At 37.8% G+C, this 20,397-nt stretch overlaps 2 protein-coding genes across 5 annotated transcripts; one reads left to right on the top strand and one right to left on the bottom strand.

Moving 5' to 3' along the window:
* Nucleotides 1-1,330: 1,330 nt before the first annotated feature.
* On the bottom strand, nucleotides 1,331-15,858 carry LOC135200896 (zinc finger protein OZF-like). 4 transcript variants are annotated; one of them, XM_064229643.1, is made up of 4 exons: nucleotides 8,483-8,604; nucleotides 4,389-6,506; nucleotides 1,756-4,057; nucleotides 1,331-1,713 (listed from the first exon to the last, which is right to left on the bottom strand). In XM_064229643.1, the coding sequence occupies exon 3, from the start codon at nucleotides 3,970-3,972 to the stop codon at nucleotides 2,785-2,787; it is 1,188 nt and encodes a 395-aa protein (XP_064085713.1). In that variant the 5' UTR covers nucleotides 3,973-4,057; nucleotides 4,389-6,506; nucleotides 8,483-8,604; the 3' UTR covers nucleotides 1,331-1,713; nucleotides 1,756-2,784. The 4 variants fall into 4 exon arrangements, with proteins under 4 accessions (XP_064085713.1, XP_064085714.1, XP_064085710.1 ...); XM_064229644.1 differs by having other exon boundaries at nucleotides 5,107-6,506; nucleotides 8,483-8,602; XM_064229640.1 differs by lacking the exons at nucleotides 1,331-1,713; nucleotides 1,756-4,057; nucleotides 8,483-8,604 and adding an exon at nucleotides 11,531-15,858 and having other exon boundaries at nucleotides 4,523-6,506.
* Nucleotides 4,393-9,017, top strand: LOC135200624 (uncharacterized). The gene is made up of 4 exons (XM_064229236.1): nucleotides 4,393-4,411; nucleotides 5,560-5,702; nucleotides 8,654-8,673; nucleotides 8,954-9,017. The coding sequence occupies exons 1-4, from the start codon at nucleotides 4,393-4,395 to the stop codon at nucleotides 9,015-9,017; spliced, it is 246 nt and encodes an 81-aa protein (XP_064085306.1).
* Nucleotides 15,859-20,397: the final 4,539 nt, after the last annotated feature.

The following is a 20,397-nucleotide window of genomic DNA, read 5'->3' as shown; positions in this document are numbered from 1 at the left end:
CAAAAATGAAAAACTAAATTGCCTTCTGTGTGAATGCCTTGCCACAAGTATCACATATGTAAGGTTTTTCTTCAACATTATATTCTGGTTTAACAGGACTAATTTTACATGAGGGCATCCTTCCATCCTTGCAATTTTTTGACTGTTAGAAAGGATATTTCCTTTGCCAGAGACTCATCTTCTCCATATAGTTTAACATTCATCTCACTTTTTGAGTCACAACAGTCATAGCCAACCAAATTTCGTAATCACAACCAAGACTTCTTAACCTGTGAGCTTTAACCTGAGGAAGGATAAACGAACTTGTGATTCAGTGTACTTTTGCCTTTAACATTACACAACCAAGTTTACTAACATTAGAACATGGCATGGCAGATGCCAAACAATAAAATATAAACTATTTTGTGACCAATGAAGACTTCTATATTGAACCCAAGTTAAAGATCTGTTAACTTCAAAATCTTTGCAAATCAATGCAGTGAAACCTAACAATGCCAGAGAAAAAGTTTGCACTCTTTTGTCTTATCTTTATTGTACTGTAACAATAATTTAATTAACAACTGAACTTGATGGAACAGATCTAAACAAGGGAAAATGTAAAATGTATTCAAAGACGTAGGTGGACTTACAGATTGATCCCTAGCTCAGGGTTCTGTCACCTTCAAAACCTTTGAAAATCAATGCATTGGAACCTAACAGTCAGCAAAACAGATGGAACTATTTACAGTAATAAACTTCACATGCTGCAACCTGGCTAAAACAGGCAGGAATAGACACAGTTTAACAGTGTGTGAATAACAGAGTCTGGGAGAGAATGCTAACAGTTCTGGTGAGCAACAAGGACAAGAGTCCACTTCATACTGCACTTAAGATGAGGGTTCAGTGTCAGAGCATCTTCCACTAGTCCTGAAAGCTTTTATCAGATATCCCAATAAGTGCATGTACCCCTTACATATCCCATACCTATCTATACTTATACTTTTTGTGGTAGATTTCCTATAAGATACTGGATCCAATCCAGTGCCTAATAACATTACTTAACAAGTTAAGCAACTGTAAGATGGTTGAACCTACCTATCAAGTAACATAACTAGAATTCCAGCTCAACCCAGGTACAAGCAGAGCATTATTCAAGCAAAAATTGTAAACAAAACCAACTCTATGACAATGCACTGTTATTCCTCAAAATAAAAATACTTTAATAAGTAGTTGGCCTCATGAGCACTCTCACTTCAGCTAAAGCCACTGTCACGTCAACTGTTACCAAAATCTTGTAAAAATTATCATTACCAGGTAGAATATATTTAAGGGTTGGAAAAACAATGCTGAGTTAAATACGTAAACATATATTCATCTGGATTACATTATATAAGAAAAGGATACATTTATAGATCTGCATTACAATCTAACAAATTATGCCTGGGTCCAAGCAGACAGAAAACAAAAAACACAAACTGTAAAACAAGAAATAAATGGAAGCTTAACTTTTATCCAATTTTATTAGCTATGGCCTTAACAATTAATAGGGGAGAGGGAATCATAGCACAATACAACTTCTTTGTATAAAAGCCTGCATTTGGCAATAATCAAATTCAAAGTTCCCAATCATCACTGAAAAACAAATACGTACTCTATTTACATTCCTAATACATATACAAAATGTATGTAAGTGATTTCTCTTACAATATGAAAAATCAACTAAGGCACAATTAACTATTGAACATATTTCTCAAAAATTTACATGTACATAGCTGCCTAAGTTCTGTCAGCCATAAAAAAGGCATACAGTATACGTATTTTTAAGTTCTGAAAAATAACAATATCTCCATGGAATTAATATTTCTCAATGAAGTACAGTGGAACCTCAACCTACGAGCGAACTAACGTGCGAGTTTTCCGAGATATGAGCAGTCGCTCGGACGATTTTTTGCTTCAGCACGCGAGCAGAATTTAAAAATAAGATTTCGAGGCGCATGCAGCTCTAAGTGTATATTTTCGAGGTGCGTGCAGCTCAGAGGGTATGAGTCACAGCATCCCATCTCCGAGCCTCTCTCTCTCTCTCTCGCTGTCTACACGTGATAGAGTAAACACCAAGATTCGTTGCGCGCACGGTTTTTTTTGCATTTGTTTGTGATATTCTGTGAAATCCCAACTTCTAACTTTGTTGTAACCATGGCACCAAAGAAAGCAAGTGGTAGTACGAGTACCAAGAAGAGGAGGATGATGTCCCTCAAAATAAGGCTTGAAATCGTCGAGAAGCATGAGCAAGGCATGCGAGTAACGGAACAACCTTATTAAGTCTTCATATTTTCTTTCTATTTTGTTTTTATGTAATATTTATTATGTAAAAAGCACTTTTCCTTATGAAATAAAAAAAAAAATTAAAAATATGAGGTGCCATTTTGAGGGTTGGAACGGATTACGGCCGTTTCCATTATTTCTTATGGGGAAAATTGATTTAACGAGCGAGCATATTAAGTTACGAGCTTGACCACGGAACGAATTAAACTCATAAGTTGAGGTTCCACTGTATTGTACTATATAAAAATAAAATTAAAATATTATAAAATACAATTTACAAGATATTATATCAACATCTCAAAATTGTCACATTTTTACCTTGACCGAATGCATGCTAGTTCACAAAAATTAAAGATAATTTTCCTTCAACTTTATGGAATTGCTTTACCTCACTGAATATTAACTTGTTTTCAACATGAACTAATAGTACAATTTTCAAAACTTGTATCACGGGTAGATAAGTTTTAATATATGTACTATAACCTACACTACATCAAGATCATCTTCAGTCTTCACACCTTCAATGTCACTGATGACAGTATGAATTTCCTCAACAACATAACTTGGGTATTTAGCTAACATTTCTGAATTAAACTCCTTCAATGTGATGGGTGTGGAACTGTTTGTCTTTTCATCATGGCTCTCACGATGGGTATTCAGTATGACCCCACTTGGGAACTTTTCTTGATAAATGTCACACTCATTATCCTTGGCTTTAGAGGCCTTCTCCTTCTGCTCTCTCACTTTCTTTTCATCCTCCGGCTTGTGAGTGTGATGTTTGTTATGCCATGTCAAACCACTCTTCTGATAAAACCGCTTTCCACATACCTCACAAGCGTAATTCATTTCTCCAGTGTGTATCCGTATGTGATAGTTCAAGTGACTTTTTATATTAAACCCTTTGCCACACTCCCCACAAATATAATTCTTCTCGCCCGTGTGGGTTCTTGCATGAACTCGCAAGTGGCTTTTCTGTGAAAAGCGCTTGCCACACTCCTCACACGAAAATCTTCTTTCACCAGTATGAAGAGTTGCATGAACAGAGAGATTACTCCTGTAGCGAAATTTCTTACCGCAGTATTCACATACAAATCGTCTTTCTGCTGCATGAATGCTGGCCTGTCTCCTAAGGTAATCTTTCTTGGCAAATTTTATATTACTTTTATTACATATTAAATTTTCATTAATCTTAATAGTTTCAATTTTATCGTGATCTTTCACGTGGCGCCCAAGAGTAATCTTATATCGATACTCTTTCCCACATATTTCACAAGGAAATTTTGCTTCATGGGTTTTAATATGGGAAATGAGATTGCATTTATGAGCAAATTTCTTTTCACATATTCCACAAACATAATTCTTTTCTCCAGTGTGTATTCTATGATGATCTTTCAGTGCACTTTTATAAGCAAACTTTTTCCCACAAACACTGCAAACATAATTTTTCTCTCCAGTATGAACTCGAAAATGAACTGTTAAATTATCCTTGCGCTTAAATTCCTTGCCACAGGTATTGCATGTGTAAGATTTTTCATTAACATGATATTTTGGTTTAACAGGACTAATTTTACTCGAGGGTTTCCTTCCATCCTTGCAAGATTTTTGACTGGTAGAAAATGATTTTCCCTTGGCCTGAGGTTCCTCTTCGTCTCTGTGCGCTTTAGCATTCATCTCACTCACTTTCTGAGTCACAACAGTTTACTGCCAACCAATTTTCCTAATCCCAACCAAGACTTCTTTCCATGCGAGCTTTAACCTGAGGAAGGATAAACAAGCTTGTGATTTCAATGTTCTTTCGCAAACTTTCATTAACATTACACCACTAGTTATACTAACAACAGAATGTGACACAGCAGATGCCAAACAAGAACATGTGAACTGTATTTTAAGACCTAGGTAGACTTCAAGATTAAACCCATCTGTTATTTTCAAAATCTTTGAAAAACAATTTTATACCATGGGGAAACTAAGATGTTGAGGCTACCTTTCAATTAACAATACTACATAGTACCTGCTCGGCCTCGTACAAGCAGAGTATTAATCATGCAAAAATTATACACAACCTCCAAATAAAAAGATCAACATACCTAGATGGCCCTCAAGAGCACTAGTACTTGATCCAACATCACAAATTTCCCCAGACTACGTACCGTATACCTGAACAAAATCTTGTAAAAATTATTATCTGGAAGCATATCTTTAAGGTTTTGAAAAACAAGGCTAAATCAAATAAACATATATTTACCAGGAACACATCATAAAAGAAGATGGATCTGCTCTCATATATATATATATATACTACAGAACTGCATTACAATCTAATAAATTGTCAGAGGCTCCCCTTTCCCTGAAATATTACTGAAAGCTTCCATCCAATTTTATTGGCTAAGGCATTAACAAAAATAACAGAAGGAATTACAGTACTTTACAACTACTTTGTCTAATGCCTAGATTTGGCTGTAGTAAAAAAAGTTCCCATTCACTGCTGATAAATAAATACTTTACGTACATTCCTAATATATGCGTAAATACATCAGTGAGTTCCGTTTCTATGTCATATGCCAACTAAGCATAATCTACTATTAGATGTTTCTCAAAAATTATTACCTATTTCTTGTCAGCCATAAACAAGGCACATTGAAAGTTCTGAAAAATAATAGATCTCTTCATGGAATTAATATTTTCAATCAAAGTACACTGTATGTACTGTACTGCACTATATAACCATAACAAAATTGAAATATCAAAACATACAGGTTATAGAATACCTATATCAGTAACATCTCAAAAATGTCACATTTTTACCTGAATGAATGCATGCTAGTTCATAAAAATTTCAGTTCATTTTCCTCCAGCTCTATGGAATTAATTGGCACTGCTGAATATAAACTTTTATTCAACATCAACAAAGAGTTTTTTTAAAACTTATTATCCTGGACTTCAACATCACCATCAGTCTTCACAACACTAATGCAATCACCTTCAATGTTACTGATAACAGTTTTAATTTCCTCTACTACAGACTTTAGGTCTTCAACTTTAATTTCTGAATTCAACGCCTTAGATGTGATGGATGTGAAACTGATAGTCTTTTCATCATGCCCCTCACAATGGGCATTCAGTAATACATCACTTGTAAACTTTTCTTGGCGAATGTCACTCTCATTATCTTTTGCTTTAGAGGCCTTCTCCTCCCGCTCTCTCACTTTCTTGTCGTCCATGGGCTTGTGCGCTACATGTTTCTTGTGCCAAGTTAAGGCACTCTTCTGATAAAACCGCTTTCCACATACTTCACAAATGTAATTCTTTTCTCCAGTGTGTATTCTGATGTGATAGTTCAAATGACTTTTTATATTAAACCCTTTGCCACACTCCCCACAAACATAATTCTTTTCACCCGTGTGAGTTCTTGCATGAACACGCAAGTGGCTTTTCTGTGAAAAGCGTTTTCCACACTCTTCACACTTATATCTTCTTTCGCCAGTATGAATTGTTGTGTGAGTGCGGAGATGGTTTTTGAGGCGAAATGTCTTACCACAATATTCACACACAAACTTTTTATCTTCAGTATGAATTCCAATATGGTCTTTAAGACCTGCTTTCTCTTTAAATGCTTTATTGCATATATTACATATGAATTTTCTATCTGTTGAGACTTTTCTATAAGATTTGCGTTTACTATTAGGGTGGGTTCGCGAATGGTTCCTGCTATCAGTTAAACTGAGAAACACTTCCCCACATATCCTACAGGGATATTTTTTCCCATTTGGTTCATGGCTTTTGATATGGGAGGTGAGATTGGATTTATGAGCAAATTTCCATCCACATATTCCACAAATAAACTTTTTCTCTCCAGTGTGTATTTTATTATGACTAGTCAATGCACTTTTAGTACGAAATTTATTCCCACAAATATCACAAACATAATTTTTCTCCCCAGTATGAATTAAAAAATGAGTAACTAAACTCATTTTCTGTACGAACGTTTTGCCACAGGTATCACATACGTAAGGTTTTTCTTTAACTTGATATTCTGGTTTAACAGGACTAATTTTACTTGAGGGTTTCCTCCTATCCCTGCAAGATTTTTGACTTGTAGGAAGCAACTGTCTCTTTGCTTGAGGCTCCTCCTCCTCCTCTTCTCTGCATGCTTCAGCATTCATCTCACTGGCTAAGTCATAACAGTCAACTTTCCTAATCAAAACCTGAGGAAGGACAAACAAACTTGTGATTTTAATGTACTTTTGCAAACTTTGATCTTTAATATTACACCACCAATTTTACAACCACTAGAATGTGAACACAGCAAATGCCAAACAACATAGTGTGAACAGTATTTTGAGAGCTAGATGCATTTCCATATTGAACTAAAGCTCAAATTCTGTCAGCTTTAAAATCTTTGAAAATCAGTGCTTTGGAACATAACATTATCAGAAAAAAAGATGGCACTTATTTTAGACATTAGGAATCTATATTATACCAACAGTTTCATCAACAACTGAACATAACAGATACCAAAACAAGAGAAAATGTAATACGTATATTCAAATAATAATAATAATAATAATAATAATAATAATAATAATAATAATAAGATCCCTGAAAAGGAATCTGGAAAAACTAGAGGCTGAAGTAGCTCCAGGACTCATGCAGAAGAGTGTGATCCTAGAAACGGCGCACATAGTAAGAAAAGTGATGGACTCCTAAGGAGGCAGGATGCAACCCAGAATCCCCCACTATAAATACCACCCAGTAATGTAAATATGTAATGCATTTTTTGTACATATGTAATGCATTTTTTGTACTGACTGAAAAGAACTCAGAAGACAAAACCAATGATATTTCAGAGCACTAAATGATTAAAATCACTTTTTAAAGTAAACTACAACGCTACACACAGGAGAGGAGAATTTTAAAGGTTTCAAAGCAGATGCCATCATATGAACTCAAAATAAGATACTCTTCCACATACTCCCCTCCAACTTACATCCTAATCAGATGTTGTTGTCTCTTTCTTTCATGTGGAAATTCTAAGATGTGTGCGACTACCTAGCAATAATATTATTCCAATGTTTGTTCACCCTGCTCACATGAGGGTCATTATTCATACATAAACTACGCACAAAAATACCAGCTGTACTACTGTACTAACTCAATGTTAATCTCAAAATAAAGGACCTAACATACCGAGACAGCACTGAAGAGAACTTACACTTGAATCAAAGCCACTATGACAAACGTCCCAGGCTTTATCCCACCAAAAGCTTGTACAAATTACAACTGTACTAGGTAGCAGATATTTAAGGTTTTGAAAAACAATGGTAAATCAAATAAGCATATATTTATCTACATTACATCACAAATATAAAAAAAATTGCTCACTTTCATAAACAGATCTGCTTTACAATTTAATAGATTGTGCCCAACCCAAGGCACCCCTTTAAATAAAATTTTACTGAAAGCCTTTAATAAATTAACAGAAAAAGAAAATGACAAAGAAATTGAGGCCTAACATCCATCCCATTTCACTGGCAGAGGCTATAATAAGTAAAAAATAAGGGAGAAATCATAGCACTGTACAACTCCTTTGTCTACAAACCAAGATTTGACAATAATGAAATTCAAAGATCCAAATCACTGAAAAACAAAACTATTTACATTGCTAACATATATATATATATATATATATATATATATATATATATATATATATATATATATATATATATATATATATAGTATATATAATATATTAGTATATACATATACATACAACATACATACATACATACATACATACAATACATACATACATATATATATATATATATATATATATATATATAGATATATATATATATATATATATATATATTATATATATATATATATATAGCTAGCTACATACATACATACAAAAGAGTATTAAAGTGATGTCCATCTCTATGCCAAATGTCAAGTAGGAGTAATTCACTGCACGTTCCTCGAATATTAATAAACATGTGGCAAAATATGTCTTCTCATCCATAAGCAAGGCATATTGAAAGTTCTGAAAAATCCCAGTCTCATGGAATTACTATGCCTCACACAACCATTAACAAAATCCAAATATATTAATTAATGAATAGAGGTTACAAGTAAATATCAAGAATAATAGCATCTCAAACAAATTGCCATTTACCTTGGATGAATGTATGTTAGTTCACAAAAACTAGAGATATTTTCCTCCAACTTTATGGAATTACTTGACCCAAGTGAAATTTAACTTGCAATCAACACCAATAGTTTTTAAAGTTTTTATCAGTAGTAGATAAGCTTTAATATAGTATATCCTGGACTTCTTCAAAAACAGGTTCAGGCTTCACAACACTGGTACAATCACCTTCAAAGTTGCTGATGACAGTTTGAATTTCTTCAACTACAGAACTTAGGTCTTCAACTGACATTTTAGATTTAAACTCCTTTAATGTGATACTGTTAGTCTTTTCATTATGTATTTCACGATGGGCATTCAGTGACACTGCGCTTGGAAACTTTTCTTGACAAATGTCACACTCATTATCCTTGGCTTTAGAGGCCTTCTCCTTCTGCTCTCTCACTTTCTTTTCATCCTCGGGCTTGTGCGTGTGATGTTTATTGTGCCAAGTTAAAGCACTCTTCTGATAAAACCGCTTTCCACATACTTCACACATGTAATTTTTTTCTCCAGTGTGTAACCTTATGTGATAGTTCAAGTGGCTTTTTATATTGAATCTTTTGCCACACTCACCGCAAACAAAATTTTTCTCACCCGTGTGGGTTCTTGCATGAACACGCAAGTGACTTTTCTGTGAAAAGCGCTTGCCACACTCCTCGCATGAAAATCTTCTTTCACCAGTATGAAGAGTTGTGTGAGTGAGGAGATGGTTTTTAAGACGAAATTTCTTACCACAATATTCACACACAAACTGTTTTTCTCCAATATGAATGCCAACATGGTTTCTAAGACCCCCTCTGGTTTTAAATTTTTTATTGCATACGTTACATAAGAAACTTCCATCTGCTGCGAGTTTATAGTGAGTTCTCATATGGCTCTTTCGATCGGCTCGAATGAGAAACACCTCCCCACATACACTACAAGGTAAGTTTCTTTCTTTAGGTTCGTGGGTTCTAATATGGGCAGTGAGATTCCATTTATGGGCAAATTTCCTTTCACATATTCCACAAGTAAAATTTTTTTCCCCAGTGTGGATCCTATTATGAATTTTCACAGCACTTTTATAGGCAAACTTTCTCCCACAAACACCGCAAGCATAATTTTTCTCTCCAGTGTGAATTCGAAAATGAACAACTAAATTTCCCTTCTGTCTGAATGCCTTGCCACAGGTATCACATGCAAAAGGTTTTTCACCATCATGACATTCTGATTTAACAGGACTAATTTTACGTGAGGGTTTCCTCCCACGTCTACGAGATTTCCGACAGGTGGAAAGCGCTTTTTCCTTTACCTCAGGCTTCTGCTCTTCGCTACACTCTTTAGCACTCATCTCTTTTTCTAAGTGACGACAGTCAAGGCCAACCAAACTTTCTAATCATAACCAAGACTTCCTCCCATGTGAGCTTTAACCTGAGGAAAGATAAACAAGCTTGTGATTTCATTATATATTTTTGAAACCTTTCATCTTACACCGATTATTCCACCAATTTCAATAAACAATGCTGAAGATGAAAAACCAATTGCCAAACTGAGGAGAACTGTATTCTAAGATCTAGGTAGACATCAAAAATTAAAATTACTTAACATGTGAAAACCAATCCAGTAGAATCCTGCATTATCAGATTTGTTAAGAGAACATACATGGTACTACATACAGGACTGACAGACCCGTGACAAGCCCTCACTGACATTCATCATCATATTCAGGATTTTTCTACTTGCTACTAAACATTCTTGGTCTCACCACATTTGCTAATGCAAGATGTCTGCATCTGTGATTATTAGGCGTGAATATATAAATTATTATTACAAATATCTTTGCATCTTTAAAGTAATTATCAGTACATATACCTGCGTTCTCTGCCATTCCCTTGCTAAGACATGTAATGGATCCTTTGCTACTACTATATCCTATTATAATATGCCATGTCTTGACTCACTATTATTTGTTACTGCTCATAGCTACTAGCTGATTACCTGCTACTGCCAGTTCACTTGAGAATTTGGCAATGTATACCTGACAGACATTCCTGGCGTAAAATTCAACATTGTGATTAATACCACGAGCAGATTTCTCATGTTTAAAAGGTACAAGTATAGATAGCCGAACTTAACTGCTGTGACCATGTAAATATAATTCTGGTCTGATACCTACTTTGGACACAGATCACTTCCCTCACCAAAATATTATGGAGCTCTTAAATGATTCTTCTGTAGGAACACAATTAAAGATGAACAGTCTGGAACAGTTGGATGTTTATGATTTTCCTACTTATTTATGGATGTACCTCTGTCTATCACCAGAAAACTGGTGAGTGGAGTTTTCCAAAGTGGGAATAATAGAAATGTTGCTTAAACATTTCCCATTCTTCATTGCATACCCATATATAAAACTGACTTCACACTAAATAAAAAAACTGTGTCATGTTATCCGAATGTTTTTGCTTCATTTTTAAACAATTAAGGAATAAAGGAGCTAGTACATTTCTTCATTGACTTAGTGTACGTGAAGATGAAAACAAGATGTTTGTACTAGTTCAACTGTACACTAACTTTTTCCTGCTCAATGGGAAAGAAGATTATTTTCTTACTTATTAAGATACTACTTGCATTACCTGCTTAATTATGAACCTTAATACAATAACACAAAAGTCAGCAACCACTCACAGTATCCTGCAAATTGAGTATCATTCACATGTAATCTCCTTAAAAACAATTACCCCAGTCCATCACACAACATGAATTATGTAGATCTCCATTACAATACTTGCTATACTTAAGCAGATAATGATCATGATGCCATCAAAAACTACCCAACTGGGTAAGTCTTATCTTGTATGTTTTAAAATATAGCACTTACATCTCCCACCCCTAACAGTGACAGTGACTAATTCCAGGCTCTTAAGGGAATAATATTTCTCGGTCAGATTAGAGCATAACCAACAGTTTAAGTTGGTAGGGAAAACAAAAAGTATAAAATAAGAAAGCATTAAGGTACAAGTTTGAAAATGAGAAAAAATCTAAAATATTTACCAGGAACTAATGAACTATTCCACATAAAAATCAGTAACTTCTTCCTCCAACTTGACAGAATTTCTTGAACCAAATGATAATGAACTTTGTTCATTATCATTGTTTAAATGTTCTTTAAAATTGGTATCACTTGTAGTAAATGCATTTTTATCTACAATCTTTTGCAGTGTTTGAGGATTTTCTGTTTTCAAGACACAGCTACTATGAGCTTCCGAATTAAGAGGGAGTATATTACTGATGGCATTCTGAATTTCTTGAACTACAGAATTTATGTCTCTTGTAGACATCTTTGAATTTAATTCCTTTAACGTCTGGGAAGACAAAATATTGGTCTGTTCATGATGACATAAATGTTTCAGCAATAAGGTTTCATCACTGAACTTTTCCTGACAAATGTAACAATCTTTAATTTCTAACTTGCAAACCTTTATCCTGCTACCACCCTCTTTCTTCCCCTCATTCATGTGCTTATGATTTTTATGATGTAAAGCCAGAGCACTTTTCTCAGTAAATTTCTTCCCACAAATTTCACAAACAAGATTCTTATCTTTAGTATGGATCCGTATGTGATTGTTCAGGTGACTTTTAATGCTAAATCTTTTCCCACACTCCCCACAGACAAAATTCCTCTCACCCGTGTGAGTTCTGGCATGAACACACAAGTGGCTCTTTTTTGAAAACCTTTTGCCACAGTCCCCACACTCGAACTTCCTTTCACCAGTGTGAATAGTAGTGTGAACAGTGAGCTGATTCTTAACGAGAAACTTCTTACCACAGTATTCGCACATATATGACTTTTCGCCAATGTGAGTCTTGGTATGGTTTCTCAGGCAAGCCCACTTGGAGAACTCCTTACAGCATATATTACACACTAAACCTGCTGCGGATAGTCCTTTCTCATGGGTTCGCTTATGTGACAAGAGATTGACTCTACGAGAAAAATAACGTCCACATTCATCACAAGATAATCTTTTAGCTTCGTGGGTGGTGATGTGGGTCTTCACTTGGCTTTTAAAAGCAAATTTTCTGTCACATATTTCACATGAAAAATTTTTCTCTCCAGTGTGGACTTTATGGTGACCTTTCAGTGTATTCTTATGAGCAAACTTCTTCCCACATATGCTGCAAACATAATCTTTCTCTCCAGTATGAACCCGGAAATGAACAATTAAATTATCCTTTCGTTTGAATGCCTTCCCACAGGTATCACATGCATAAGGTTTGACAGAATCAGGATATTCTGCATTAACAAGGCTAATTTTACACTTGGGTTTCCTCCCACACTCAAGACATGAAACTGACTTGTTTTCTATTTGGGAGTTGCCTGATGGTAGCAAACTTTCTTTAAAAGCATTCTGACATGCAAGACACGAAGGTAACTTTTCCTTCGTCTGAGGCTGCTGCTCCTCTCCAAAAACCTTGTTACTCATCTCACTAATACAGCCTTCTGAGTGATGATAGTCATGGCCAACCAAATATCCAAACCAATATCGCGTGTTCCTCTCAAGGGAGCTTTAACCTGAGGGAGGATAAACAAGGACAGTTTGTGATTTTATTGTTTAAATAGTAGTATCTAATATTTGACTGTAAATATTTTGCATACTGACTGTAAATATTTTGCAAACAATCCTAATTATTTTTGAGGGTGTTTCAAATTACATTCTTCTTGCTTTTTCCCTAATCCCTCAATGATATTCTAGATTCTGTAGATTGCTAAAATGACCCTTTTTGTCAACAAAGGTAACTAGATTTCATCATGATCAGGCTGAAACATTGAAAGCCTGTTCCAACAAAAATCCCATTTACTCTACAAGCTTCCATAGTCAGATGCACTCACTTGCTTCCTGCTTGCTATGTATTTGGTAATGACGGTCGTGTCTTCTGTCCATGGAAAAGGACACTCAAGGTAACTTGTCTAGAGCATCACCACCTCCTCATCCCTGGTTTTCTGTACAAAGGATTTTTTAAACATATCCTCACTGTGTGACTAAAACAAGTGTAATGCTCGCTGTGTCTGACTCTAAAATAAGAGTACAGTAAGTCCTCGGGTTACGCTGGTCTCGACTTACGATGTTTCGTGGTTACGAACGCGCCCCCATAAAAATATAAAAAATAATATTTTGCGTCGTTCCGTCTTACGCGGTTTAGCGTCGTAAGCAACGTAAACAAACGCGAACTAGTTCCGGGCGCACGGCGGAAGAATACGCTTTGTGGGGGAGAGGACGGCGTCGCTTCGCTACGCTCATTCCTCGCCCATACGCCATTTTGGTTGTTTACACTGCCTCTCTCTCCCTCGTGTTGTATCGTTTTTGTAACTTTTTGCTCTTTGTTATGGCTCCCAAGCGCAAGGCGGACTCTTCTGATGGTAGTGCATCGAAGAAAAGAAAGGCCATCACCATGGAAATTAAAGTGGACATTATAAAGCGATCTGAGAAGGGAGAAACGCCAACAAACATTGGCCGCTCGCTTGGCCTTAGCCGTTCGACCGTTGCTACCATTATCAAAGATAAAGAGCGCATCGTTGAACATGTGAAAGGATCTGCTCCTATGAAAGCGACAGTGATAACTAAGCAGCGTAGTGGTTCTAATAATTGAATCACCTGCCTCAGCATCTCCAGCAACTTCTGGAGGTTCTTTTTCTCTTCACTAACCTCCCCCAGTCTCTCCAGCACCGCAGCTTCCTCTCCAGTGTGCAAGCCAATCAAACTAATAAAGGTAAGGAATTGTTCTCTCGTTGTTATTGATAGGTATTTACATTAAATCATGTGGTATTTTTCAATGTTCCGACTTACGCTGAAAATCGTGTTACGACGCATCGTAAGAACGGATCAACATCGTAACTCGAGGACCCCCTGTAGTTAGTTTGCTTTTAAACTGGGACTTAGGTAGGCCATTCATCTATTTCTCTCACTTCATTGATCAAACCTCCCAGCAAAACTACCATTTAGGATTAATACCTGGTTCTCAATAACACCCAGGGATTGAAGTTCAAAGGCAACATGACCTCTAATTCTATAGCTGATAACCATCAGCTGCCACCTTTTTTAAGATCTTAACATCAGAGATCATGCACTTCTTCAGGAATTTTTATCCTACACTCACCAAGTTGACTACTGTACTAAGTTTCAGCAGATGATTTTTCAACTCAAGATGGTGGGGGAGGGGGGATGTTGGACTTTGATTTGTGAAGCCCAAGGTAAAACGAAAATATATTGCTAGTACGAGTTGTCAGATTCAGTCACAAACGCCCCTCTCTGGAAACAATACCCTTCCACTCTTGTCAGAAATTATTTCAGAGTTCGACTTACAAGTGATGACCTTCAAACAGCCATTCAGAAAGGTCAGTGCTTTTCTACAGTCACCTGTGTGAATGAGTTTGCTCAGAATATTCTTTCAGGATGGAGATTGTGGTGTTGGTGCAAATAAGCTGTCAGGAAACAGGAATTTTCTTTTTTCATTATACCTCATGGAGGTGCATAGTATTCTATTCCTTTTCACCTGTCATCAGTGATATCAAATTAGTATAAGACTGTACTGTTACTCATCTATGGAGAATCAGTATAATACTGCACTGTTACTCATCTGTGGAGAAGTTGTGGTAATATCAAACACAGATGACTTATATGGCTCCCTTCAGTCATATTTGTTCACACCTTAAAATCCTCATGCTCTAAGAGAAGTCAGACCACCTATCGTTTAAGAGAACCACATAAGTGGATACAGTCATCAAAACATAGTAGAATAGATTTGCCAATCAGGAAACAAGACTCATCTTTGCTCAAGTCCTCCATCTGTAAACCCTTAGTGCAACTGCATGTATGGCCAAAACAAGAAACACCAGTGACAGCATTAGGTACAAAAGTGGCCACAAGAACAAATATTTTTTAGTTTCAAATGTTCAAGACAATAAGGCATTTAGCAAACCACCAACGTTTTTTTTTTTACAAATTGTTAAGTGATTTACAATCCTTTACAACTAAAATTTATATGTAAAAAAAACAGACTGTATACATAAAATAAAGCTATCATATGCTTCCAGCTCATTTAGCCTTGTCCACAATGACAACAGCCTCCAAAATAGATTTCAATAACAGAAGATGTCAAATGTAAGATTATGGGGAAACCTACTACCATAATAACATGGCAGTGATAATAGTATAATATTTTACAGATAAAAATTAAAGTACTAGCAACTATGAGAATATTATCAGTAGCCCTCAAGTGGGCTAGAACAATAATACTAGTACAGTTCGGTCCCGAATTATGTGTGTTAATTGTGCGATTCCCCTTTTAAGCGGTTGCTAGTTCTCAAAAATAGATTTTCTGTATCTGCGAAGCCATTCAAAGCCTGCAAACCATGCACTGCAAAACTTATCAAATCTGTCTTTTCAAGTATTTTAGGTGTGTGTGTGTGTGTGTGTGTGTGTGTGTGCTGGTGTCTGAGACAAGGGGTGAGGGGAATGCTTGGAGGAAAAAAATTATTATTCCTCCAAAGGGTAATGCTTGTGAAAGATTTCCTGTTCAGCTATTAGCTAAGATGGAAGGCTCTGCCGCATGCATTTGTGACATCATATATAGCACTGTGTGTATGATTGAGCAGTATTATCACCATCGTCATACGTATTTTCAGATCTGTGAAGTGTATTCTGAATGATCGGTATCATCGTCATCGCCATAAGTATTATTCAGATCTGCGAAGTGTATTCTGAAGGCTTCTGCTCAACGGGAGTGAAGACATGCATAATTCGTCAATCCCCGAAACCTCAAGTGGTTCACAAAGCCTTCCTTCAGCAGAAGAACTCTTCATAGAGGATGAGATAGAGGAGTTTGAAGGTTTTTTGACAGGATAGGTGAGGAAAATCCATTCAAAAGGTTTTTTTTAAAGGAAATGACTGTATTGTATTGTACAATTGCACCCAGTGGTAGCATTGTTTACGTGTGGGAGTTTTCACCATCCTGTGCGTTTCTCAGCCATTCCATTGAGGAGTGGGAGATGTGTATTTCTGGTGAAAGAAGTTCACTCTCGACGTGGTTCGGAAGTCATGTACAGCTGTTGGTCCTGTTGCTGAATAACCACTGGTTCCATGCAACGTAAAAATGATATTGTTAAGATACAATAAAGTTTGTTCATACTTACCTGGCAGATATATATATAGCTGTATTCTCTGAAGTCCGACAGAATTTCTAAAACTTACGACACACGTAGTGGGAGTTAGGGTGGTTAGTACCCATTCCCGCCGCTGGGAGGCGGGTATCAGGAACCATTCCCATTTTCTATCAGATTTCTATCTCCACTGTCTCCTGAGGGGAGGTGGGTGGGTACTAAAATTATATATATCTGCCAGGTAAGTATGAACAAACTTTATTGTATCTTAACAATATCATTTTGTTCATGAAACTTACCTGTCAGATATATATATAGCTGAATCCCACCTTTGGCGGTGGGAGAGACAGAAAAAAGGATTTTAGAAAACATATAAATGTATATGATTGACATCTTGGTTCCTTACCTGTTAGCATAGCTGACTTCGTGATTACTGTCACCCAAGCCTGCTTCTGCTTCACTAGAGTTACCAACAAGGTAGTGACCTATGTAGTTGGTGCGCTCTAGATGATCTGTCAACGGGGACGGGACCACAATGTGACTAGACCATGACCATACTTCCGAGGGCAACGAGGCAAAAACCACCACCTAAGTTAGCCTAACAACAAACTCCCATATACCAAAGGCTAAAGGAAGGGACGACTGTACTCGGCAGCCGACCCTACAACCATAAACATACAAATATGACAATTTGTCGAAAATTGCATTTTTCCTAACTATACAAACCTGAGGTCCTTTAACAATAGGAAGGTAACTAGCGGCAGCTGGGACGGTCGTAAGCTTCGAACAAGGGGAGAACGGTAGTTAACTGCTTGTCCGATCGTGCGCGCGCCCGCGCGCCCGAGAGGTGAAGAATCACTTTTGCTTTAGGCCCATGCAAAAAGTTGCAGAGTGAGGGGTGGCATGAGGTGGGACTATATGTAAAGGACCTCAGGTTTGTATAGTTAGGAAAAATGCAATTTTCGACAAATTGTCATTTGTTCCGATACGTAATACAAACCCTCGGTCTTTAACAATAGGAAGACTCACTTCTTGGTGGGAGGAATCTGAGTCTTTTTGGTGAACAGACTGGTGTTCGTCCAACCCTGGAGTGCCTCCCTGGTCGTAAGAGCAAGGGAGGGATCCAAACCTCTGTCCGATTGATCGGGGTGTGCACCGCAGGATCAATGGTCAGACCTCTGGGCCAAGTACTAAGAGAGAGGCAAGCGTATCTCTTCGTACCAGCAAGCAAGAACTTGTTCCTGTTTGCAAGAGACAATCATAAAATGATGGGTTTGTCTCAATTTGGCATCCACTTCCTCCCCCTTGTTGGAGGAAGTGGTGGATATTTACTCCTATCCCTACTGAAAGGGATAGGATGGTGCTCTATTGAGTAGCTCACCTGCATCTCGTCCTTACCCAGCAGGGTGACGACCGTGTCCCTCTACCCAAAGGTAGAGGGAAGAAAAAAGATGGAAGAGGAGCCAGTCACACTCTCATTCCTCATCCATTCTTACGGTCACACCAGGACTCGATGCTGTTCAGCCTGCGAGGGTCTGGGTTAACTACACAACGTGTTGAGCAACCACCACGGTTCCCAAGGAAAAAGATCCAAGGAACTGTGGGCAATATCCTGAAGGTAGAAGGGAGGTGCATGCGGTCCGGTTGGACCAGGCGCCTGCCTTCATTACCTGCGCCACGGAGAAAGTTCTTGCAGAACGCGAGAGAATGATGAAGAGGCGTCCACACTCATCCTGGGTGTCGAGTTTCTTCAGACAGCTCCGTCGCACCTTCACAGGACAGAGCAGCATAGCCTTCGTATCGGAGGCGGTGACGTCCATTAGGGAGGGTATTGTGAAGGACTCGAACCAATCGTCAGTTACCGAAGGGTTCTGAGTCTTCGCTACGAAGATCGGTACGAAATCGAGCGTCACAAATCCCCATCCCTTTGTGCTTGACTTCTCAAGAGAAGTCATGCAGTTACCTAAGACGAAAAGAAGGGAATAGTCCGTATGACCTATCCCTCTTCTCGACTTTGGTTATGTACAGTACTCATACTGACAAGCTATTAAGACGAAGTAATGATTGCTCTGGAACAACCGAACTAAGTCCATAGCATAGTTCGTAACTGACTCGGGCGCTCTGACAGCTGCCGACTGACTGGTTCGGAATCAGTAGAGGCAAGTTGTCCAAGCATCCGGGTAAGTCACGTGACCTTCGCCCTTTAAAGAGTTATGCTGAGAGACAAAACAAATAAAATATTTGTTAGTCACCGATGCCGGACGGCGCGGCGATGATTCTCTTAATGCATAAGCTCAAAAGGCGAAAGTCAATTGCCTTCAAAAGACCGAGGTCCCTGATGGCAAGAAAATCTCAATAGACGTTGAATCTCAGCTTAAGGAGAAACAACACTATGTGACGTTGAAGACGAAGGTAGGCAATGAATGCAACCTACGTCTTCCAGCTGAATCGAGAGAAGGAATCTCAAGATTCTAAACCTGTGCTTACAAATGACTGAAAACGCTAACCGCCATTTCATTGCTGTCCGTTGTGCAATGAAAGCGGGGCGTTCTTCAGTAATGAAACACAGGGGAGAGCCGCTTGAAGAAACTGCTTCTCATGGGCTGAACGTTTGGAAGTAGAGCTGGCAGGTGTGGGAGTAGGCGATGTCTTTCAATACATCTGCTAATCCGGGGTGAACAATGAACAATTGTACACCTCCGAATACAAGATATTTTTGAGGACAAACTCAGATTCCGCAAAAATCATTCGCATTATCGGGATACGATGCAGCAAGAGACTATTACAGAATTCTGTTACCGTGCGGTAAACAGAAAGATGAGAGTCGAATAGATATCTCTGTTTAAAATTCTCGCAATACGAAGACGATGAATACTAGCGTTTCTCAGCAGTAGATGGTCATTCATGTATGCGAGAATCCCCGTTAATCAGAGACTTAAGTCCGTGATTGTTGGGCAGAGATACGGTTGTTATTCAATCAAAGCAGGTGAGAAAGACATAAACAACCGTCTATCTCAAAGCGGCAGCTGATACTGAAATGCCTCGGCAATTCAATACGCAGTAGCTGTCGCGACTCGTCATCCTGAGTTGCCAAGTTAATCCTTTCCACGAAGGAATGCGTTCGGCTAGAACCAGACCGAGCATAAAAAGATATGCTCGAGCAATTATATTTGTTTAAGCGAAACGAATTTCGGTAAATATAAAAGCTTAAATGGTGTTGTTTGTGACACACCATAAGTAGATAAAATTGAAACTGGAAACTCCTGGGAGGTTGCAGGCAACCCGGGTTGCAGTTCAATTAGAATACTTTTCGTCTAAGTCGCAATCCGTAGAATAACCAGGGATATGCGCCTACCCCTCGGACCATTCAACTGCTTAGCAGAATCATGTCGCGAGGTTAATATACGTAGTATATTTGTAGGATTCTGAACAACGATCTCCATCCTAAATTCTTTCCTTCAAGAAAACAAAATAAGGATTGGAGATCGACCACCTTCGTTCTCTATTAAAGAGAGTGAAGGAGAAGTCTTCCTCGAAGGAAAGCTTCAATGGTGAACAGAATACTAAGACGATAGTTCCAGCCAAACTGGATATTCCGTCCGTTCTTCTCTATTCCAGGTTGGTCGCCTACTGTGAGATAGTCTTCTTTCAGCAGCAGTCTTCTTCCTAATGCTAGAAAATTCCAGAATTCGAGCATAGGCGAGGTTCCCGATTATCGTGGTAACATATCGGGATTCTCGTCTCGCTCACTTTGGACCGTGGT

Source organism: Macrobrachium nipponense, chromosome 27 (genome assembly GCF_015104395.2).
Source record: "Macrobrachium nipponense isolate FS-2020 chromosome 27, ASM1510439v2, whole genome shotgun sequence".
Taxonomy (NCBI): Eukaryota; Metazoa; Arthropoda; class Malacostraca; order Decapoda; family Palaemonidae; genus Macrobrachium; species Macrobrachium nipponense.
This window is presented reverse-complemented; position numbering and strand designations above follow the sequence as displayed.

What these genes read in the sequence shown, in the direction of transcription:
- LOC135200896 (XM_064229640.1), bottom strand. Translation starts at nt 12,960, where the DNA reads ATGAGTAACAAGGTTTTTGGAGAGGAGCAGCAGCCTCAGACGAAGGAA.
- LOC135200624 (XM_064229236.1), top strand. An exon ending in ACATAATTCTTTTCACCCGT is followed by an intron (nt 5,703 to 8,653) that starts GTGAGTTCTTGC and finishes CTTCAAAAACAG; the next exon opens with GTTCAGGCTTCACAACACTG. An exon ending in GTTCAGGCTTCACAACACTG is followed by an intron (nt 8,674 to 8,953) that starts GTACAATCACCT and finishes GCCAAGTTAAAG; the next exon opens with CACTCTTCTGATAAAACCGC.